Genomic DNA, 24,172 nt, shown 5'->3' with positions numbered 1-24,172 from the left:
ATGGTGGTTGCTTGTATAACGAGCTAAGGGTAAAATTAGATATTCCAGATCTTTTCCGGTGTACTTTCCGGTAAGATTTACATAAGAATACACGTTCAAATTTCAAGTGAAGCCATTATCTTTTCTTTCCATAGGGAGCACACACAAGCATTTATATATATGGATATATATACTTTCTAATTATATAGCTGGGTAAGTGCGAATGATATCAAGCGGTATGTTTGTTTGTTGGTGAAGAAAAATAAGTAATAGTTGAATTAATAATGTTGGCAATAAGTGGGTCGGGCAAATACTGCTGAATCCGTTTCAAGGTAAGTTGGCCGGATTGACTAAACTAACTCTTATAATACTAGGCTGTCACTAGCTTCGCTACTAGATAGATGAATTGATAATCCTGTATTTTTATATTCGTATCTGCTATTGTATAAAAGTCACTTGTGTATATGTGTGTGTGAGAGAAAGAGAGACAGACAGACAGACAGACAGACAGAGACAGAGTTCCCAATAGATTCCGAGACGGCAGAGCCTATTTTTGCAAATTTCATACAAAAGTCAGTTATATATTTGGCAGTGTCCTTGTACAGAAATTCATCTCATAAGTATCGAAAATCCTAAAAATCCTATCTTAAAAATAGTTTTTCTTTTCTTATAGGTAAAAAAAATTATAGGGGAATATGTTACATTACACCGGTGTAACCTTAGCCGGTATAACGCAAAATATTCCCCTGTAAAAATTTTTTTGTATCTTTAATAGAATAACAACTATTTTTAAGATCATCAAGCCAAAATATCAGCTGGCGTCATATTATCAATAAACACAGACAGAATTTAATGAACGACATTATCATTATTATTTCTTTTTCTTTTGCGATTTAGTCCGGGCAAATTATTCCTCCTAATATATAATATTCTATAAGGATTGATCCTATACATATTATACATATGCAATCTATATAAATTAAAATATCATGTTTAAGCGTATTGTACGACTGGGCAACGCCGGGCGTCTAGCTAGTACCAAATGCAAAAGTACTGGTATTGAAATAATAAAAAGAATCCATATTGCTTAACTTTGGTTATTTTCAAAATACTTGGCCATAAAATTAATAATTAATAACCTGTAATTTCAGTTGCCTATTTAAAGGCGAGAACTGTATTGAGATAATAGCGCTTTAGAAACTCATTTTTGGCAGGACGAGGGAGACGTTTTGTTTCTTTACATTCAACTAACAATTTAATAAACAAAAGATGCCGTAAAAATGTTTATTTAACTAGAAATTCACATCTAAAAAATCAAAACACTGTCTGTATTCTACATAACTATCAAAGACATACTAGTTTTTTTGTTGTTTTTTTTTTAAGAAAGGCGTAACACAATTTTCTATATCCACCCCACGCACCTCGAAATCCCCGACCTTGCGTCTTGGACGCATGGTTTGATTATAAACTAAGCTGAAAGAAAATACCACGGTTCGCGTTGCACATTCCTTCTTGTTGCGTGAATGCTGCACTGTTCTTCATAAAATTCTGTCTTCTGTATTATTCTGGTGATAGAGGGCAGTAAAGGAAGGGTAACAAGAATGGCTGCCACGATTTTGTTTGTTTTGCAGACGGGTTCACAGTTTGGTAATAAGAGAAAAGGCAGAAAAATGTCGAAAGAAATGTGTGTGCCATTCCACCACACTCTCTCCCCTCTCACTCTCAATATAAACTGTAAATAAAGTAAATCTGGACGTGCTACCGTCGAGTGCTTCAGTTCTTAATGCCGTGTTCAATGCGCTAAGCTAGAATTTTTACATTCACTAAATGGCATTTCGAGAAAAAAAAATCGAATTATTCACTTTCTTTTATTTCTAAATAAAACCTGACATTTCTATTAGTTAGATTATCCCAACTACTGTTCTTCTCTTGATTGTTATTTCAGTTTATGTGATTTCGTGTAAGTGTGAAGAATATATAAAGGTGTTACATGCCGAACACTTAAGATAAGGTAAGAACACCAAAGTCGTAATACATGGAGATATAGAAGAGTCAGTTATATATGAACAGATGAAGGCATATCTTCCGTACATTTATATCATTTCTGCTTATGCGTTCCATGTTTAAAAAGGATGTGTCCTCTATGGTATCAGACCTGACGGAATGGTTAATTGTCGGTATAAATCTTCCAGAAAAAAACTAAACTCCAGCCATGGTTCTCTCCATAATATGCTACTGACATTGAACACAGAAATCGCTTTTTCCATTGTTTCCAACGTAATAGATGTACTGAGACTAAAGCCGTTTTCAGGACTGCCAGCAACCACTGTAAAAAAGTAATAAATAATGCAAGAGAGTTGTATGCTCAGTCCGCCAAGTCCAAAGTAGCTGAGCAGTGGCTTGGTTCCCACCAGTTTTGACAAATAGCGAACAGGATCCTGAACAGAAGCGTGTGCTCTATCCAAACCATCATCAATAGACCTGAGGTAATCTCGTCAGCTTCAGACAAAGTCAACCTCTTTGCCAAGAACTTTGCAGCTAATTTTACCCTTTGTGACCAAGGTCGACAACTCCCAATATTTCCTCCTGCATCAGAAAACACGCTATGTGATATACAAATATCTGTTTGTGATGTTGCCAAGCTAATAAAAAACCTTGATTCCAGTAAAGCAACAGGCCCTGACGGTATTCCAATTATAGTGCTAAAAAACTTCAATCAGAATTAGCGCCCATACTTACAAAACTGTTTAAACGTCTTAAGGAGAATTGCTTCCCATCACCCTGGAAAATTTCATCAGTATACCCTTTACTTAAAAATTCAGGTAATCGGTCATCTCCCTCTCAGTACAGGCCAATAAGTCTCGTGTGCGTCATGAGTAAGTTGTTGGAACAATATGGTTTCTGTTCTGCTAGATCGACAGTAGATGTGCTTACAGTTATATCTGATTGGATTAGCGAATCTATCGACGGAGGCAACCTTTCTAGGGCAATTACTCTTGACATATCAAAGGCCTTTGATAGGGTATGGTGTGAAGGTTTACTTCACAAGATCTCCAGCTATGGTATAGCTGGAAATGTCTTCTCAATTATTAAATCATTTCTCTTTGATAGGTTCATAAGAGTAGTAGTTGATGGGCAGAAGTCAGAAGCTCAGAGTATTAATGCTGGAGTCCCTCAGGGGGGTCAATCCTGGGCCCAATCTCTTCCTGATCTACATTAATAATCTTCCAAATCACATCCTGAGATCATTCGTAGGCATTTATGCTGATGACACTACCATCTATGGTAGCACATCTAAGACCGTAAACGACCAAGTTCTCTCTTATTCTCTCTTCTATGACCTTGATCACTTGGTACAATGAGGAGATAAGTGGCTGGTTACTTTTAATGCATCTAAAACTAAGCTTTTATCTTTACATCATCAACGCTCTGATCCCCATCTGGCATCAATTTAAATGGATGGCTTTCGTCTAGAGGAGGCCTCATGTTTTGACAAGCTTCTGGGTTTGACCTTTCCTCCTGATCTTAAGTGGAACACACATCAAATCTGTTGACAAGGCCGCTGGAAAAATAGTGGGATCCTTCTATCGATCCAGTAGATATCTCACTGCTGATGCAATTTACTATCTATATAAGAGCTAGGTACGTCCAATGATGGCGTGCTGTTGCCACATCTGGGCAGGAGCTGCTAGAAAGGACTTATCCTGCCTTGATAGAGTTCAAAATAGACTTCGTAGCTTCGAAGGAGATGTCCTTTTCTCTTCCCTGCAACCTCTATCTCACAGAAGAGGTGTTGCGAGTTTGTCTTTGCTTTATCATTATTTTCATGGCAAGTGCTCGGCTGAGCTTCAATCTATGGTCCCCCTCGCCAAACTTTCACAAGAAACACTCGTCTAGCTGAAAACACTATGAATAAGTTCCCCCACTCTTTATCGGTGCCTAAGCCTAAACGTAGATTCCATGACCAAAGCTTCTTTCTTAGAACTGCACGTCTGTGGAATTGTCTCCCTTTTTCCTGCTTTCCAACTGTTGCTGTTCTATGATTGTCTTCAAGTCCAACGTAAACAAGTTCTTGATGAGTTGTTCCACTTGTTGACAAATTTACCGAATTTCAATTACTAACGATTACTATATTGTCCAATTCACTACTGTACACTCTTATCCTCGAGTGGCCTCTGGGCCTTGATAAGTGGTGATGCCTGTGTAAAAAAAAAGAAAAACGAAAAGTGAAATTATCTAATCTTATGGGATGAAATCAAATTTATGACGGAGAAAGCAATCATGTAATAAGGAATCTAGAATATATTGTATGTGAACCATTTATTATAAATAATAGATAGTTACAATTAATATATTAACTGTAACATAAGCATAATACACACACACGCACACATATATATATATATATATATATATATATATATATATATATATATTAATGAAATCAAAGTGATGTAGTGTTTACCTGATATACGCAATGGTAAACTTCAAGCTAATATAAATAACAGTATTTATATATAAAAAAAATTTAATCCCAACCGAATTAAAAAAAGCTCAATACGCAATAGAGAGTAGAGCTTATTATAAGACAAAGAAAATTAAAGCTGTAAGTTGAACTTTACAATCAAAATTTATTGTTCGACAGAATACTCTAAAAACCAATTTACAAAGTCCACGGAGTTTTAAAGAATGCTAGTCTTACTATTCTTCTCATCAGAGGACAGAAAGAAATTAGCAAATTATATTTGTAGCAATGCTAGAATTATATTCAATGGAACAATGCATTTTGATTGTAAAGTTAAACTTACACTTTCAATGTTCTTTCTCTTATATATATGTGTGTGTTAGTGTGGGTGTGGGTGTGCGCGCGTGCGTGTGTGTATAATTGAGTACGTTAAGACGGTAAAGAGAACAGTTGCATATGAACTTTATTATATTTATTATTCATCACAGTATCAAGTCATTAAGGATTATAGAAAGAGAAATAAGGGATAAAACATTTTATGCTATGACATTTCACAACTAAATGCTTCTCGTCAGAAAAGGAAAAAAATGCTGGCATTATTGCGTTCTCTTTTTAACCTTGTAGAGGTATTTTAACGAGATAGGCTTGCCTTACTATTGAAAATTTTATTTTTTAGTTACATTTTATTTGTATATATATATATATATATATATATATATGTGTGTGTGTGTGTAAATATGCAGTAAAAAGTAGTGGCCTGTATTGATAAGTAGGACGACTTTGCAAAACAAGCATAGAGTTAAGGCTACCAAGCTTCATACTAGAATTGTCTACAATGAATTGTGGCGCAACGGAGAAAGAACTAAGTAAATTGAGTTCTAAGTGAAATTCTTCTGGAAGTTGAAGGTTCCGTCCTCAGTGCGGGCGATATTCAGAATACATGTGCGAATTACTTAAGACCCGATCCTAGCTTACGGAACGAAAGCATACTGCCCTTGTTGTTTCGTGCAGAAAGATTCCCAAGTTCGACAACTTACGAAGGGTTTTAATAAGCTATAACCTTATGTTTCCCTTGAATAAAAGTCCAGTCTAATAATACTAAACAGATATTAGAACAGTGAATTAAATGAATAAAACATTATCTTATAGTTGAAACTGTCAGGGCGAAAACAGGATCCTTTAATATCAAAAAACGTTCATGATAGAGGGAGGTGGTTAGGAAATGTGATCCATTATATGAAGTAGTAAAGAGACTATAAAACTGGAGAAACGAGTTCGAGGATTCTTTTTTATTTCACTACTAGCAGGCCTCCCGCATTGCCCGGTCGTAAAATACGCTTAAATAATTATTACAGAATTCGTATTTATTATATTATATTGGACCCATATATATAGTAATGATTTAAAAAGTTTTTTTAAAAAATGACTCGTATGCCAACACCGAGAATCTAAACCAAAACGTTTAGCTTACGATTTACTTTTTCCTTTGACGTTAATGCCTGAGCTATTAAGAAATGTATGTTGAAGGCTAAAAATTAAAACATGGACCAATTGCTATTATGTTACATACGCATATTTGTGATGCCGTCGTGCGATGTTTACATAGCAAATTCCATTTTTTTTTTTTAATTTTCACACTTTTGCACCGATTTTCCCCGGCCAAATATAAAATTTCGCATGGGTTTTAATACCCGATATATTAAGTTTCATGTCTGCAGACCAAAAACTGACAGACGAATTTGGTAGCATTTTTTAAACAAATATATATACATATATATATATATATATATATATATATATATATATATATATACGCATACATAAATATATATAGAAATATGTTTGTGTTTACTGCAAACTTTTTACGCAAATATTACGCAAGTATAAATCATGTTTAAATCATATAATTACACATAATAGTTAACTAAAGATGATAATCCGATAAGAAAACCGAAAAAAATAATAGGGAATTAATTAAAATTATTGTGCAAATTAGCTAGATCTTTTGCAGAGGAATGCAATTCCACGACCAATATATAACAAAAATAAATAAACAGATAGAAAAGGGGGTTGTAATATGAATATCAATACACAAAAAAATAAATAAATAAAATTATAGGAGTATAGGTTAGCGAAGTAAGAGATCGAGGATAGTTATGTAGATTTTGAGATACAGAAATAGAGTTAGAAGCGAGAATACACAATAAATTAAAACTACAAAATTTGTTCCAAGAATATTCGCGTATATGTATGATCTTAATTTACTCATTTATTTTTGTATTTGTTCACAAAAGCTTTTTTCGTTAAGGATACAATGTTGGAGTTTTCTGATTTTTCTAACCCGTTTGCCGCCTTGCTGTCACCTATTTATATTTATTTTTATATTCTACGCCTATATCCAATTGGCACTGTTCATTTACTATTAAAATATTAAGTTATTTGATTATTGTATTATTACGATTCGTTATTTTAAAACTGGGGAAAATGCAAGTCGTATAAAAAACAACTTGACCTCGACCTATGAAATATGAAGCTGTGTGCATATTTGGCTTCAATTAACTTGAATATTTATTTTCGCTTTGGGAAAGTGGGTTAATTCTTCACAATATAAATTTTATTTAAGTTTTTTTTTTATTTTAACCTGAACAAAACTTTGTTTCATTAGGTCAATGTAACCTAATGGTTATCGTACCTAACTCACTGTCTTTGGGTTTCGATTTCAGTTCGAGTAGGGTTTTTTTTTATTATTACCAGAAGTGAACTGTTTAGAGAAAAAAAAAAAAAAACAGAATAATCGAAAAAAAAAAAAAAAAAAAAAAAAACAGAACGGCCATGTCTCAATTTCTTTTTCCCATTTTCTTTTAAAGGAATTTAACATTATGTTTAATACCGACACGGCCGGGCACAGCAAGTATTATATAAAATTCTTTTGCCAACGTCTCTAAAAAAAAAAGGCAACGTGTTTAAAACTTCATGAAATAAAGGAATTAATTCATATTAACTTGAATTACTTGTTTTATGAAGAATAAAGTTTTGTAAATTATAATTTGCATCATTTTAACTCTTTTCCTATATTGATGTCTCGCCTCGAGTATTGTGCGTTTTCACTGAGATAGAATTGATTTATAAATATTAATATAAATTTGTATATTTCTGTTTTTTAAATTGAAATGTTTAAATACTGAACAATATTTTTACGCAGTATATATATATATATATATATATATATATATATATATATATATATATATATATATATATATATATATATGATTAGTTTTTGAGTTTCTGTAACAGAGCGCGTATGAGCGCGTGGGAAAATATCATCAGTAGTCGAAGAATGGATGTCAAGCGATTGTATTAGCAGCAGGGAAATCGTTTTAACGCGTATGCAAATTGGCAAGTGTGATCGGGATTGCCTTAGAAGAAAAATAAAAATAAAAACAACAACCTTGTCGAGAAGAAAAAAGTCGACGCCGTAGGAAACGGATGTATAAAGTGAAGGCAGAGAAAGAAGAAAGAGAAACGCGTGTCAGGTTAGATGGACATGTGGCAGGGAGAGGCTCGTAAAGTTGGTGTTGAGATGGGGAAAAAGAAAAGCGAGTCAGATTAATAATTTTTATGTATTTGACGATTTATAAGGGCTGCGTTACAGTTCTTCCCTGCTCCATCTTTTGGGTCTCCGAGTTCGTTGCTTCCATTCAAGACCAATGAGAGATATTTTTGTTTGTTATCAGAAGAAAATCTCGCATATTCGAGCGCCAGGTTCTTCTTCTGATTCAGATCTGAGATATACATTTCCTGTCCCAGTTTTCATTTCCGATAGGAGTGGAGGGGCAAACACGTTTTCCCAGAAGAATTCGAACTCATAAAATAGAATAAACGCAGAGCATAACGAGTGCTTTTTTCTATCTGGTAAGGAATGACATGCGTTAGTATTTCGTGCGTTAAATAACCGGCTTTAATAAAAAAGGAAACCAGATTCTTTTTTCAACAAATAAAAAATACACATATACTTGGGATAGAATTACAAGAATCATATTTCGACATGTGCGACTTTACTTAAGAGGATTACGACCTCGTTAGGTTGAAAACGACTCTTATCGCAAAATACACTGAATTTACGCAACGTCGAATCAATTGATGAATTTGAATTAGTTCAGACTTTTGACATTTCTACATACACATGACTAACAATTTTTATCTCTCTCCCTGTTATATATATATATATATATATATATATATATATATATATATATATATATATATATATATATATATTGTTTTTAAAATATAATTATACTCTGTCTCATGTTTCGTCGTCTACGACTATAAATATATATATATATATATATATATATATATATATATATATATATATATACCATATAATGTTCTTATTTTATATTTTGTTTTAATTCTGGCAATACACACACACACACACACACACACACACATATATATATATATATATACATATATATATATATATATATATATATATATATATATATATATATCCATAATCCCTATTTTAAAGGAAAAAGCAATCCGGGCTCACCTTCCATATATGCATGTAAGTTTAATAAATGACAAAAGTCTATATTCAAAATTTCATGAAGTTGACCATCTCACAATTTATTCCTTTAATTCAGTTGATATCAACAATTCTTGACAGTATCTGTTTCGTAGGACAAAATCATTCACTTAATTATTATATCAGTTAATGAATCTATTTTAGCCTTAACTCATCAGAAGAAATATCAATTATTAATCAACAAAAAGAAAATAAAGTGCGTTTGGGCATGATTAAAAAATCCGAAAATTGGAAGAGAAGCTCTAATTACCTTACTATTTGCTAATATTATCTGATTTTGAAATATATATATATATATATATATATATATATATATATATATATATATATATATCAGTTGGCAATATAGAACTTACGTATTTATTTTTAATAATGAAATAATAAATAAAATGACTGCTAAATGGCTAGCTCACTAGTATCGAACCCTGCTGAACAGATTTAAATCGTGATTAGGATTGGAAGAAAAAATATGACTGAATAAAGATCATACAGAAGGAAAGTAGAAATCATATAAAAAAAATAAATCAGTTAGAAACGATACTTTGTCTGAGGAGATTTTTTTGTTTTGTTAAAAAGAGAAGGTCTCAACGATTTAATGTTCAAGGTTTCTGTGATATATTTGATAGGACGAGTGTGACATACTTGGAACAGAGAATAAGTCTATACTGAAATTGGAGACACAGAGACAGAAATTTATGAGTTGCTCAGCGATTTAGTGCTGTCGAACGAGGTTCGAAACCGATTAGTCAGCCTTTACTCTCTGTTTATTTTTAATTTATTATGTTTAAAAATAAATATGGCATGTATATAACTATGATAAAATTATACAAATATATAAAAATATATACATATATTATTATTATTATTATTATTATTATTTTATATATCTACATGAAATATTATGTATCTATTTTCAGCATTTATTTCAAGAGTGCTAATACGTGAGTAAAGCTAGGTAGTAAATTTTGAAAATATTTAAAGCAATTAAGCTACACAGAATTTTCCACGTTTCATCCTGGCCTGATGAATCTTCACACTGGGCAAATGCGGAAAATTCTATGTAGCTTAATTGCCATATATATGTTTTAACCATACGCACGAAATAAGACATATTAACAATCAGAACAAGACATAATAACAATCGAAATAAGACATTAACAATCGAAATAAGACATATTAACAATCGAAATAAGACATTAACAATCGAAATAAGACATATTAACAATCGAAACAAGATATATTAACAATCAAAACAAGACATAATAACAATTTGAATAAGACATATTATCCATTTGAACGATTCAAGTAATACAAAGAGAATTCAGTTTTAGTTTTTTTTTAAATTAGTACACATTTACTTTTAGTGGTTTCATTGGAAAATTTAAAAAACATATTTTAAGTTAGGTCAGAAGTTATTGGAAATGGAAATAGACATATAACAGAAAGCAGCTACATTTGCTCGAGAGTTTTATAGTAAGTTAATTAAACAAACAAAAGTGGAATGAGCGAGAGACGGACGGAAGAAACAAGCGTAGGCGTAAACAATATGACTTCTGCCACACTTATATAACAAGTGCAGGCGCACGGATGGTGACTGTATGCAAATGCCGAGTCGTGTGCGAAGTTACGTCACAGCAAGGAAAAAAAGAAAATATGTAAAATGAAGAATATGTGTGCAGACCGAGATTAACGTTCTAGAGTATCACGATCACGTTAGAGATGTGGGTGACGTCATAGTCATACCGGGTAGTCAGGCGTGGCGGGATAATGAAGAATAAAGGTATTTTCTTAAAATCTGAAATAGTAAGTTGAATTTCTTTCCTACTCTTTGTCTTTGTTTCCTTTGCAACGGGGTCTACGACGTATTGGGTCTACATGTCAACACGTGTGTAAACATGTACATTATTACACTTAATTATAGAAAAATTAAAAGTTACGACAATCTCCACGATTAACTAATGCAAAAACTGGTGAATATATCATAAAACGATGAAGCCAACTTTTCTTACCTTGCCAATAGTAACTTCCTGGAGCTCCAATGAGTAATTTTTGTCCATCCTGAAAAGAGTATTAAAAATATTAAATATTAGTTAGAATATGCATACCATTACGGCATTATATAATGTTCCGACTATCCCAAATACATTAATACGTGTAAAGAGTTCGAATTAATATTCTCTATTTAAAACTTACACCAAATTTTCTTATAAAAACTCTTGTCGTGATGTGCTTATGATAGGCACATACTATTCATGAATATTTTTATTAATCTTATTATTATATCTGCAACAGCAATAAGCAACAAATATAACGTCGCAGGCACAAACAAATTAAAATTGCTCCGATTCTCTCCAAGCTCTACAATGAATGCCTTAACGAATCTTGCTTTCCCGACTGTTGGAAAATTACTTCTGTTATACCAGTTTACAAAAAATTCTGTCGAAAAACTGATCTACTCGATTATCGCCACATTAGCCTCCTCACTCTCTTCCTCTAAAATATTTAATCCTTAATCAATCAAGCACTAGTACGCCAACTCACAGACAATAAACTTTTATCCGATTGGCAGTATGGATTTAAGCAAGTCCGTTCAACTGCAGATATCAACTATAATCTCCGAACTTATATACCAGGCACTCTATAAGGCAGGCTAAGCTAGGTCAGTAGCCCTAAACATATCTAAGGCATTTGACTGGGTTTGGCACGATGGAATTCTCATAAAAATCAAACTATGGTATTGCTGGACGTTTACTCAACATAATCAAATCTTTCCTAGATAAGAAAAAAATCTAGGTTGTCCTCGATGGTCGATATCAAAACATGATATAAAGGCGGGTGTGCCACAGGGGTCAATCCTTGAACCTTTATTATTCCTGATATTCATAAATGACCTGACTGATAAAATCTTCTCTGACATGGGGATATTTGTTGATGACGCCACACTCTATAATAGTTACGAGGGTAAAACGAATGAACACGCATCTAAGGAAATAGCTTAAACTCTAATGAAATATCTTCAGTCTGTAGTGGATTGGTACCGTAACTGGTTGGTAACATTTAATGCTGCCAAGAGTAAACTTATTTCCTGTTATAATTACAAGAAACCTTCTTAACCACTGATTGCCATGGTTAAGGATACACTACCTGAAAGTACTTCCATCAAGCTCCTAGGGTCAATATTCATAGACAACATGAATTGGAACAAATACATTGAGGCAATTGCCAAGGCTGCTGTGATGAAGGTGAGCTCTTCACCGTGCTAGAGGGCTACTCACACCTGAGAGTATCTTGTTTCTCTCCATGCATGGAGTATTGTTGATACATCTGAGCTGGTGCATCTACTACTAGTCTCTCGCTCTTAGACGGGGATAACAAAAATCTCCAATCTAATAGGTCATAACCTATATACTAAACTCCAACCTCTGTCCCATCGCCTAAACGTGGCTTCCTTGCGCCTATTTTACAAGTTTTTTAATAGTAAGTTCCCGGATGAACTCCGAGCACTAGTACCACCTCGACGACAATACCCTCGACAAACTCGATAAGCAGTAATATCCCACCTCTAAACTCTAGCGATCATTAGATGCTGTAAAGCCTTCTACTCGAATCGCCTTTTTCACTGAGTGTGTTGAATTTTCTCCTGGGCCCCAGCTCCCTGACTGTATTGACATGCAGAAATTCAAATGTAATGTGAACAGACATCTCGCTTCCCAACTCCCTAAATAGTATCTCTGCAAATCTGGTCTCAAATAGTAGCCCCGTCACAACTAAGTGGTCTTTGTGCATTCTTTGGGATGATGCGAAAATAAAAAAGTAAATCCGGGTCGGCATTTTTCTTTCTTTTTGAACATATAGCATTTATTACCCTTTTTTTTTTCCTCACGTCTCGACACCAGTTTAAACGTCTCTCGTTTCTGGCTTGCGTTTCTCTTTCTTCCGACCATTTTCGCCTTCACTTTATACATCCGTTTCCTCATGTGCTTACTTTTCCCCCCATCATGCGGTGTCGTTTTTATTCTTTTTCTTTTCGCACCAGCTTGCGCACACTTCCTAATTTGCATACGCGTTCAAACGCTGCTCTTGCTGCTCTTGTATAGTGGGGGACTAATATTTAAGATGACGCGGGAGTTTATATTGGGGACAATACATAACGGATATAACGATGATGATAGAGAGACAGATATTTATACATATACAGTTCTGTTCTGAGATGCTTGGGACTTCGTATATATATACTGAGGGTAATAGGGTAATAGATGCACAATTCTTATATTTCTTATATCACATATGTAGAGGAGGAGAGATACATATTCTTACGCAATGTTCAGAATAACATGATTAACACATTACCTTTTAATTGTTGAATGATGACACATGACAACAGTTTTACAAAAACATAAAGATGATACTTTATTCATTGGACCGGTCAAATGCGGATGACGCCAGGAATTCAAATTTGGGATCTACATAGTTTACTGTTCTTCCTTTCGCTTCCAAAGGGTCAGCTGACCACTGACTGCCAACTGACTGACTCTCCTGATCTCTGCTGACTAGCAGACTCAACTGTTCTGCCTCAACAACCCTAATCTGACTAACTCTAGCTCCTATATTGAGAATACCCCTTTTGCTATGATGTCAGAAGTATGTCTCCCAAACGTGACCAATTCACGTGGCTATGCACACGTTTTTCCAAGCACGCTTTTGACAGCAAAAGAATTCTCTCCTAACCTATTTTTTAACCTAATCTATTTTTCATAATGTATTTTTAATTTGTATTGTTCATTCTTTTTAGCTGACATTTTTAATATTCAGTTTCATAAAAGAATGAACAATCAATTCTTTTTACGATATAAACAATATCTAACTATTTATAATAGAATTTAACAATAGGCCTTTTTAACATTCCGATTTCTAACCTTCTATTTCTTAATTTTGCTTGCAAGGTTCGAGTCTCGGCTCATCCTAAACTCATTTTCAATTATCTAATGTTCTTCTTATTTACATGGAAAGGAACAGCCCTTTTTCTTGTAACATTGCTAATACAATTGCTTGCCATCCATCCTTCGGCTATTGCTAATATTTTCCCACGCGCTCATCCGCGCTCTGTTACACAATATGTTTGTGTATGTGATTGTCGCTTGTGTACTACAATAGAGAATTGCACCCGATTGGGTATAAAGTGTCACGTAATGATAAAAAGAATAATTGTCTTCCTATTACTTTTACGAATAGAATGACTAATAATACCACTAGTAGTAGGGCGATATAGTAAGCAATTTAGTTAGAAAAATATCCCGGTCGTTGTCGGTGATTGCATAAAGGTCAATGCAAATGGACTCTCTGCACTTGACCTCTTGACAGCTTTCATCAACGAGGGAGATTTTATATGTAAACTCTAAAACACCCGATATGTATGTGAGCGAAGATGGCGACTGTTGTTGTTTTAATATATCTGCGTGACAAACTCTCGTGGAGATTAGAGTTTAGCTTTCTAGCTGACAGTAAATGTATCAGCATTTGGCTAAAAAAATGGAATATTTTAAATAAATTAGATTTTTTTTTAAAACCAAAAATGCCTTCTCAACTACATGTTTCATTTTAGCTAGCAGACTCATTTATTTTTCTCCCTGAACCCAGGACAACACTTTCTTGAAGCAGAGAAGTAATGCTAAAAGATGTTTAAAGTTCCAGGCTATCGGCCCAATATCTGTTTTATGGATCTGAAATTAACAATGTGGACAAAGTGCTATTTATAGAACAACTGGTCAAAAAGAATGCGGCATGCATAACACCTGAGATAAAATACGGCCCATGTTGAGTGCCGAGTCATACGAATTTGAGACTGAACGACTGTTCGATCACAGCGGCTTTTTACGATGATCTAATGCCCAGGACGATATTGTTACAAGTAATAGTGGTTGTGGGAATAGAGTTTGTTGAATCATGAAACAGCGGATTAGTTATATAGTTAGTCAAACAGTAATACGCTTAATGTTACGAATACTTCTGATATTCATAATAATAATAAGAAGAAGAAGAAGAAGAAGACGACGAAAAAGAAGAAATGAAGTAAGATTGAAAATAAAACAACAAAAACAAGTTCGTTTTAAACTATGGTTCTTGTAATAGTGACAGAACAGAAGCAGGTGTTAAATAATATCGACACTTGTATCATCAAGTTAACTTGTGTAAATTAGTGAATTTCTTTTTGCCAAGCACTATTGGTACGAATATAAGATATAAATGTGTGGTTAGAGAACATTAAAAATGTGCTCGGTGTAACTGCAGATGATAATTATATCAAATAATGTACGAGGAATTCGAATCAAATCAGATTGGTTAGATATGTAGGTGATGGTCGAGGATAAACGAAATAATAAAACGGGGTCTGCCATCGAATGCAAACGGACAAGGCACAGACAAGCGATAGAAGAGACAATAGGCGTGTGTGAAAAAAGTGTCGATGGCTTTCATCGTGAGTAGGACAAGGCGTATTCCATGAAAAACATGAGATTACAAGCTATCTGAACATACCAGATGCATTTTTATATCCTTAATAATTCTCGAGATATTCAATGTCAAAATGTGCCCCAAACTTTTGGAACACTCTATATATACGGCATGATCAATTGCTACACCATTTCTCACTAAATCACCAAAGTTAAGCAACGATGAGGCCGACCAGTATCAGATGCGCAACTATTTTAGAATACTAGGTGTTGTATAGCGTGGCGAGAAAGCAAAACTGCCAAACGCGCCTTAACCTACTGTCTGCACAACTGCAAAGAAAGTTATGACAATACATCAATCACTTTCGAGAAACAGTGTGAATGGTATTCTGAATGATGAGCAACTATTAAACTCATAAATGCCTCGAGGAAAAGGATGAATTGATAGTCATAGCATCAAAGACAGTGCCCGGCAAGAAACCACTTTAATGAATGAATACTTTTGAGGGTTCTAGTGTGTCACTTTTTCAGCATCACAATTAGAACTCAAGCAAAAAAAGTTACATATTTTAAAGGAATATTTATCAAATTATTATTGGATACAAAACACCATCTGGAAAGGGATGGGAGTCATTTCCAGAGGATTCCTCTCAATCCTGGCCCCAAACCAGGAGCTTCAAAGATCAAGGGTTTTCCTAAGGATGTTGGTGGTACCTACAATTGCAGAGGTCGGAAGGCCACCTAAAACATCGAGGATTTGTAGTTTTTTCAATTGTCCTACTAGACGACTTGATACTACTCCTGGTGTACCAACTACGACCGGGATTATTTGTGTTTTAACCCAATGTATACGCCTTATCTCCAAGGTCAATGGAGCATAATTGCTCCACTTCTCATTCTCCTTCTCTCACACATTCCTGTCCCAGGGTACTGAGAAGTCTACAATCTGCCAGCTTTTTTAAACTTTGTCAATGACGACCAAATCCGGACGATTATAATAATAATAATAATAATAATAATAATAATGATAATACATACATACATACATACATACATACATACATACATAAAAACATGCTGTTTTGAATAAAATAATAAATAGTTTTAACTAATTAGCTATTAAAATAATTTGAATTAAAGAGAAAGGCAATCAACAATTGTAAAATTATAAAAATTATAGTATAGACAAATTGAATTACGGAATAACATACAAATAATAGTAATCTATATTGATCATTGGACTAATCGATGGAATCATAATATTAATTATTAATTATAATCAAGACAATAAAAAATATAAAACTATATAGGACTAGAAATAATATAAATATTGATAGATATTTATATAATATAAAAGAATACGAAAACAATACCAACATAATATATAAAAAGTAAAATAAGTAACAAAAAAGGCAAAAACAAAAAAATACAAATATCAATATAGATGGAAAGAATGCAAAACTTATAAATTACATTTTAAATATTCAAATTTAATATTTAATAAACCATATAAAATATAATAAAATTATGTAAATATACATAAATATAAAACACTATAGAAAATGACATTATATATATATATATATATATATATATATATATATATATATATGCACATTTTCGTCTCCATATTAAAACATATATGTATATTAAATAAAATATAATCTAAATTTATTTCCAAGAATTCAAAATTAAAATTATTTGGCCTACGATGATCTCTTAAAAGATTTCGAATATTTTATTTAAACGAACGCTTCATGCTTTAATAATTACGTAACGTCAAGAATATAGCACCAGCTTCAGTTCAATGTAAAAACACAACATTCTGGACATTATATACCAATCTAACAATACATTGATGCACCACCCTGGTTCCCCTTCGCCAGTCTTTTACGATGAACACCCGTCTAGCTGAAACCACTGTCAATAACTTTCCCTACTCTTTAGCTGTGCCTAAATCAAAACGTAGATTCCATGAACAAAGCTTCTTTCTTAGAACTGCACGACTGTGGAACTCTCTACCGCTTGTCTGTTTCACACCTGACTACAACTTGGATGTCTTCAAGTCCAACATAAACAAATTCCTGATGAACCCCCTTTAAGTAAGACACTTTATCAAATCTCCAATACTAACGATTACTACGACACTATCCCATTGATTACTGTACACGCAATAACCCTTATCCCTGAGTGGCTTCCGGGCCTTGATAAGTTGTGACCTCCATGTGAAAAAAAGAATAACCATTTCAAATAAATTTTGTAGATGTATCCTATGAACGAATATATGATATTTCTCGTTTCATATTAATGCAATGAACGACATATTGCATTGTATAAGCCATTCTCCTTTAGCTAGTATTAATCTAATAAACATCATTCGCACATGTATGGAACATTGTTGTCACATTTAGACTAGTGCATCGTCTACTAGTTTCACTCTTGGACATGGTTCAAAAGAGAGTCGCCAACCTGAACTGTCATCTAAGCTTCAACCTCTGTCCGATCGACTAAATGTTGCATCCCTCTGCCTGTTTTACAAGTATTTTAATATAGATGCTCCACCCAACTACAAGCCCTGTATCTCCTCGACATAAATACCCCTGACAAACCCAACAAGCGGCAAAGTCCCACCCCTACACATTAGAGATCCCTAGATATACGAAAGCCTTTTACTCTAATAGTTTATTTCCCACGAACTGCTATACTTTGGAATTCCCTTCTGGGTTCCTGCTTCCCCAACTGTATGCAGAAGTTCAAGTGACATGCAGAAGTTCAAGTGTAATGTGAATAGACATCTTGCTGCTCAACTCCCTACACAGTATCCCTGGCTCGTATGTCCCTGATAGTAGCTCCCTACATCAAAATGGCACTGTGCCTTGTTTGGGGTGAAAATGTAATTAAAAAAAAATACCATGACACAAATGGCGTTTTTAAACTTATGATAATATTTTTTTAAATAAAAAGATGTTTCGAATACCTTTTACACTTTAAGATTAGATAAACGTTGCTCTGTTGTCATCGCACAACGATACAACAGTTTCTTAAGTAAATAAAAACGTTTACGTGAACTGAAATGTAATTCTTTGCTTGACGATTGAACCAATGTCTTGCTACACAATCTAATGGCGTCGATGACAATCTGTTTACAAAACAAATTAGTTCCATTGAAGATCTGGCAGACTTGGCCTAGCAGACGTCACTATGGTATTCCCATTGTCTAAAGCGAAACCAAATGTACGCATTGATATTAAGGAGTAAAAGAGGCTTAAATGGGATTTCCTCATCTTAGTTACAAGTACATCGCTGTGATTATTCATTATAATAAATCAATCCATTATTCTCATACTTTAATGCTTTGAAAAGTTAAGCTGTTTAAACTAGGGCACTTCTACAGTTACGGATATATATATATATATATATATATATATATATATATATATATATATATATAATGAGCCTGGTGGATACCAAATAAGTGATCATTTGCGAATACTAGATGCTGTATTTGCTCTCCGCTTATCTCAGCATTGTTTCCAGTCGTCCTGGGATCAAGCAATATCGATGCAGCACATGTGTGGTTGGAGATTGCGTAACCGTTGCTCAATACAGAACAAAGATGATTCCTATATATAAGGCACTTTGTTTATCTGTCGGTGGGTGTCAGTTCGTTATAGACTCCGAAATAGCTGGGCTGATTTTTGCAAATTTCGCACAAATGTTCTTTATGCGTTCGAAAGTGTTCTTATACAGGTTTTCTATCGTTATGCTTTCGATATGTATCGATAATCGAAAAGAAAATCTTATTAAAGCCAGAATAGTCTGATTTTGACTAAAAGTTACATCACAAGTATTGGAAATGTAAAATTTCCGTTGATTCTTTTTCAATCTCGAGCAACGTCGGGTTTTTATTCTAGTATTTATATAAATATATATGGGAGTATCGGAATCGGTATCAGAATCGGAAAAATTGGTGCGTTTTTTTCCGATGTCAAAACGATTCTTTTAATTGTCTTTTTTATTTGATTTTGCCTAAAGATACCACTGCTGGTAATAATGATGGAATAATAAATATTCATTGATTTTATTATTGATTTTAAACTACCAGATAAACTAAACTCTATAGATCACCCCTCCCCCGTGTATTTTTACGTCTAGGAAATTATATGCCCATTTAACATGTGCTGTTGCAGTAATCGAAGAAAAAATAAGTTTACAGTTAAATATTTAGAGGTTTATAAACAATCGGTATCGGAATCAGTAATTGTATCGGAATTGGGAATTTTGTACGGAACCGGTAATTGTATCGGATTCGGGGAAAATATTGGAATCGTCCCATCACTAATATATTTTTATATAGTCTTAAAGCGTAAAAACTTCCAAGACTATATCTATATAATTATACAACTTAAATGATCTTGTAACGAATGATGTAACCCACTTTCCGGTTTACAACATCCGGTTGCGCATGCGCACACTTCTTCCCTACAACGCGCACATGCCAATCGTGGCCGCTTATTTCTTTGGCTCGCATACCGTTATCACAATACATAGTGTTGCGATTGAAGTTCAGATCATGTGAGAACAGGGCGGTTAATCATTGGTCGAGTGAACCACGTGTTCATAAATATAAAAGAAGATATAAATGCATTTCATTTTCTCTTTTATTTCAGGTTTACCATCGAGATGGCGATATGCAGTCAATCGTTTTCCTCCAGACAAGTTCTGTTGCGTACTTTTTAAATTAAATTTCAGCAAATGTTATGTTTGTTTTACATATATCTATATATTAGACGGTTTGAATTATTTGCATATATTGGAGTATTACGTCCATGCGCAAAAATACTGTTATATTTTATAAGTGAGATTTAATTAGTTCTTTATGTCTAAGAAAAATTACTAAACTAATAATTCTTTAAAAAGTAATAACGAAATATGTATATTGACTGAGGGTTGGAGTAAAAATTAAATGGTATGATTAAATAGTTCAGTCATATATAGAAAGTGTTTACGCGACTATTGTTAGGTGAAAAAATCTAACCCAACCAAGAATTAATTAGAACAATAATTAAAAGCACGCATGAGATAGATTTTCTCGTGTCTAATTGACAACAAGCGCAATCGTTTTGATGCATCTCATCAACATCCAAAATCAATGCGTTTTAATAATTGTTGTTGCATTCTCTTCATAAAATGTTTTGTTTTAAAACATGTTTTGATATTTTGCAAAGAGTTATAGACCATTAAAAAGCTTGTATTCTGTTCTGCAAGATAATGGTTATCGTTTTTTGCTCATATAATTTTTTCTCGTTTTCCAGAACCGTCAAATGGATTATCAGTTAGATAAAAAAAAATCACATTTTCGACACCTCCTTCTTTTCGCCTATATTCAAGATCAAATGCGAGTGAAGTGACCAAGAATATTTGTGCCGTATATGGAGAAAATGCTATAGCTGAGAGAACTGTTGGAGGTCGGTTTACCAGATTCAAACACGGTAAATTTGACCTCAGTGACGCCCCACAATCAAGATAGACGAAGACCAACTCAGGGTTCTTTTGAAGGAAGATGGCCATCAGCGATGTAGAGAATTGGATGAAAAGATAAAGTGTGATGTTGCAACAATTTCACGCCAGCATTAGTCGATGGGATTCATATAAAAACTTGGGGCTTGGATCCCACACGAACTTTTGCTGTTAAAATTCTTGGATTTTTCTTTAAAAAAAACACAGCGGAAACTTATGCTAATATGTTATCAAACTGTCAATTTGATCATACTTGTTTCTTAATAGCCTGCTTGATAGCAAAACCTGTTGGTTGGTCCAACGGGTTGCATTGCCGCCTTCGCTATCGAGAACGTTAATACGCTTATGACCGAATATCACACGTGCTATAGCAGATTCTATGTTAAAATATAGACTTCACTAATTGTGAAAAGACGAAGCTATACCTTTTAATATTAATTATGTTTCTTGTTTGCTTTTCTGCATTTGATGCGCAAATCCGAAGGCAAAATGTCACCCTATAAATCAGCACATGTCATGAATCTGTTGTTGTTGTTGTTGTTGTTGTTGTTGTTGTTGTTGTTGTTGTTGTTGTTGTTGTTGCATTTCACTGGACTTGTGTCTCGTCTTCCTATCCTCAAATTGCAACCAGGCACTGTTGTTGCATTTCTTAATGTCATCTGTTGTAAGAATTGACGTACTTTATTTTCCCCCTTTTTCAGCATTTGTTATCTAAACTGTCTACGTGTAATTGATTCTCTTCTAGACAAAACTTTACATCACAACGCGTTTAAATGTTAATACTTTATGACAAACGTCGATTAAATAGAAAGGCGTTTAAATAGAAATCAGTGGATGATAAAAATAAACTTTGATATCATTTTCTTTCGTTTTTCTCGCTTCATTTTGATAGTGCATCTTATTATGTCTTTGACGCGTTTGTTTTAAAGAATTTTAATTGAAGAAAATGAAAAGGACGTGTCTTCAAAACATCTAAACTAATATAGAAAAAAAACTACACGAATGTCTGAACTTTTTAAGATTAGATAAAAACTGTTCTATTTCCATTGACCATTGAGTAAATAAAAAGGGTTACATAAACTGAAATGTGATCCTTTTTTTGAAGAATGTGCCAATTCCTTGGTACGCCAACTAGTAGAGATGTTGACAGTTTGTGTACAACCGACATAATTTCAGCTGGGTTTTCACATACATTCCTTAGAAGACATGATGATAGAATATCCAATATGTTTCAAGACGGGTAAAATTAATGCATCAAACACTTACACAACATAAAACACATGTTTGAATGCTAATTCTTCTCCGCAGAATGAATGCTTAATTTTTTTGGCTTTAATAACCAAAATAATTACATCAGTTTGAATAACTCAGTTGATGATTAGGATCATTCCTCATCTCAAAAACGGGTGACCGATTATAGTTATAAGACAAACGCCTTGTTTGAATAACGAATTAATGATTTAAATGCACTGAAAAGTAATTATTTTTAGCTAGCGAAGTTTACCCCCGGTATCTAAAATAAAATTGCTTAAACTCATTTCTGCGCAACCGGATTCGCGCATGCATCTACCTGAATTAATAAAAACAAATAACAATATTTTAGACCAATTAGATAACAGTTGGGTAAAATTCTAGGACAAAGTTAAGATCTACGTTACATCAAATCTCTAGTCTATCTATTGAGCTTGGGTTTTCTATCTCAACTCACGTATATACATGGCATAAGCATACTTACGCAGACATTAACTGTTTTAATTTTCGTCTGCTCATCAAAAAAAACGTATAAATTAATTTTTAATATCATTTAAAATACTCCTAATTTTTATCATTAAACGTTTTTTCTGTAATTAAAACAAATGAACATTGATTCTTGTTAATAACTTTCAATCAGATATAATTTGTAGAATTATGTGTAAAGGTTTTGGTTTCGATTTACAAATTTGTAAATAATAAACGGCCCTTAAATTGTCGCCTCATACTCCTTCAATATCTCAGCGTAAGATCCCTCCTTGCTCTCCAGGGACTCTAAAAATATGAACAAACATTCTATGTTTTCAATCTGTGTAAATATCTATTTTAATAAAATATCTCATTGATTAATTTATGATTTTGAATTCATTATTGTTTTGGTATTCATCATTTTATTGCTTTCAAACATTTAAGTTTCAACCCAAAACCAGTTTGTACTATAAATGTATCCCTAAAACTGGCTCTGGCCAAAAATCTTCTCCCAAATTAGAACCCTTAAAAAAAGAGCCATCAAATGTTTAGATATGTCCTCCAAATTCATTTTGTCGGTCGCTCTGTGTGTCAGAGTTAAGTTTTTTTTTTTTCAATAAATCTTATTATTTCAAAACATTACGAAAATGCGTAGGTCGATTTCGACAATAGCTCTTTGTATTTGCCTAAATATGAGATGAATTAACTCAAGTTAAGCGACTTTAAACTGTGCCACACGAATACAAAGTGTTCTATCAGGAGAAATCTGCAAAATTAACATCTTTACTCGTTTTAGTGAAGCACACGTGTGATTTTAGATCGCGTTAGAATTTTATATTAACTGCAAACCAGTATTATAGGGACAGTTTTTAACTTGTCTAAATGTTCTAATTATTTTGGTCTTATGAGCTTAACTTTCAAATAGCATTTACGTTTTCCTGGTCCGCTGAAGTTTCAAACTGCTAACGTTTAAAAATAATTTTATTTGTATTTTGATATTATTTTTGCCTTATTAAAATAGTAGTGAATTTATCCTTAAAGGGTTTCTGTAGTTGAGAATAAAAGCGAAAATGAAGTTTTTGAATCATGAAGAAGGAAATGGTGTTAAGTTCTTTGCCATCCTATCAGACGAGCGTTCTCAATATTTTGACGTCTGACGTCCAATGAAAAAATCTTTATAAAAAATGAAAACATCTTGAATAAGTTACTTAAAAATAATTCGCATTTTAGTAATTAACAAACATTGCATTATCATTCATCGGACTACTGTTCTCATCTTGAGTCTGATTTTCACACCGTTTCGGTCGATATAACCTCCGACCATCATCAGGTGTATCTTGTCGAACTCGGAAATGTTTCTGTCGAACGCGGGAATTTGGACGGAATTTCGAGCGGAACCCTTTATTTACTTCAGTGGGGTAGCGTGCTCTTGTTCCGTCAGCC

The 24,172-nt window shown here is 33.5% G+C and overlaps 1 protein-coding gene across 3 annotated transcripts in view; it reads right to left on the bottom strand.

The window, feature by feature from the left end:
- LOC145292206 (integrin alpha-8-like) overlaps positions 1–24,172 on the bottom strand; it is a 506,022-nt gene that overhangs the window by 149,654 nt on the left and 332,196 nt on the right. For all 3 annotated transcript variants that reach the window (XM_080138520.1, XM_080138521.1, XM_080138522.1), the window contains exon 6: positions 11,051–11,099. In XM_080138520.1, coding sequence (XP_079994646.1) covers positions 11,051–11,099 — 49 coding nt within the window. The remainder of the gene's footprint in view (positions 1–11,050; positions 11,100–24,172) is intronic.

This window comes from Euprymna scolopes, chromosome 13 (assembly GCF_053919585.1).
Source record: "Euprymna scolopes isolate OS-2025 chromosome 13, ASM5391958v1, whole genome shotgun sequence".
Lineage (NCBI taxonomy): Eukaryota > Metazoa > Mollusca > Cephalopoda > Sepiida > Sepiolidae > Euprymna > Euprymna scolopes.
Note: the sequence above shows the minus strand (reverse complement) of the source record. Positions and strands in the feature narration are given on the sequence as shown.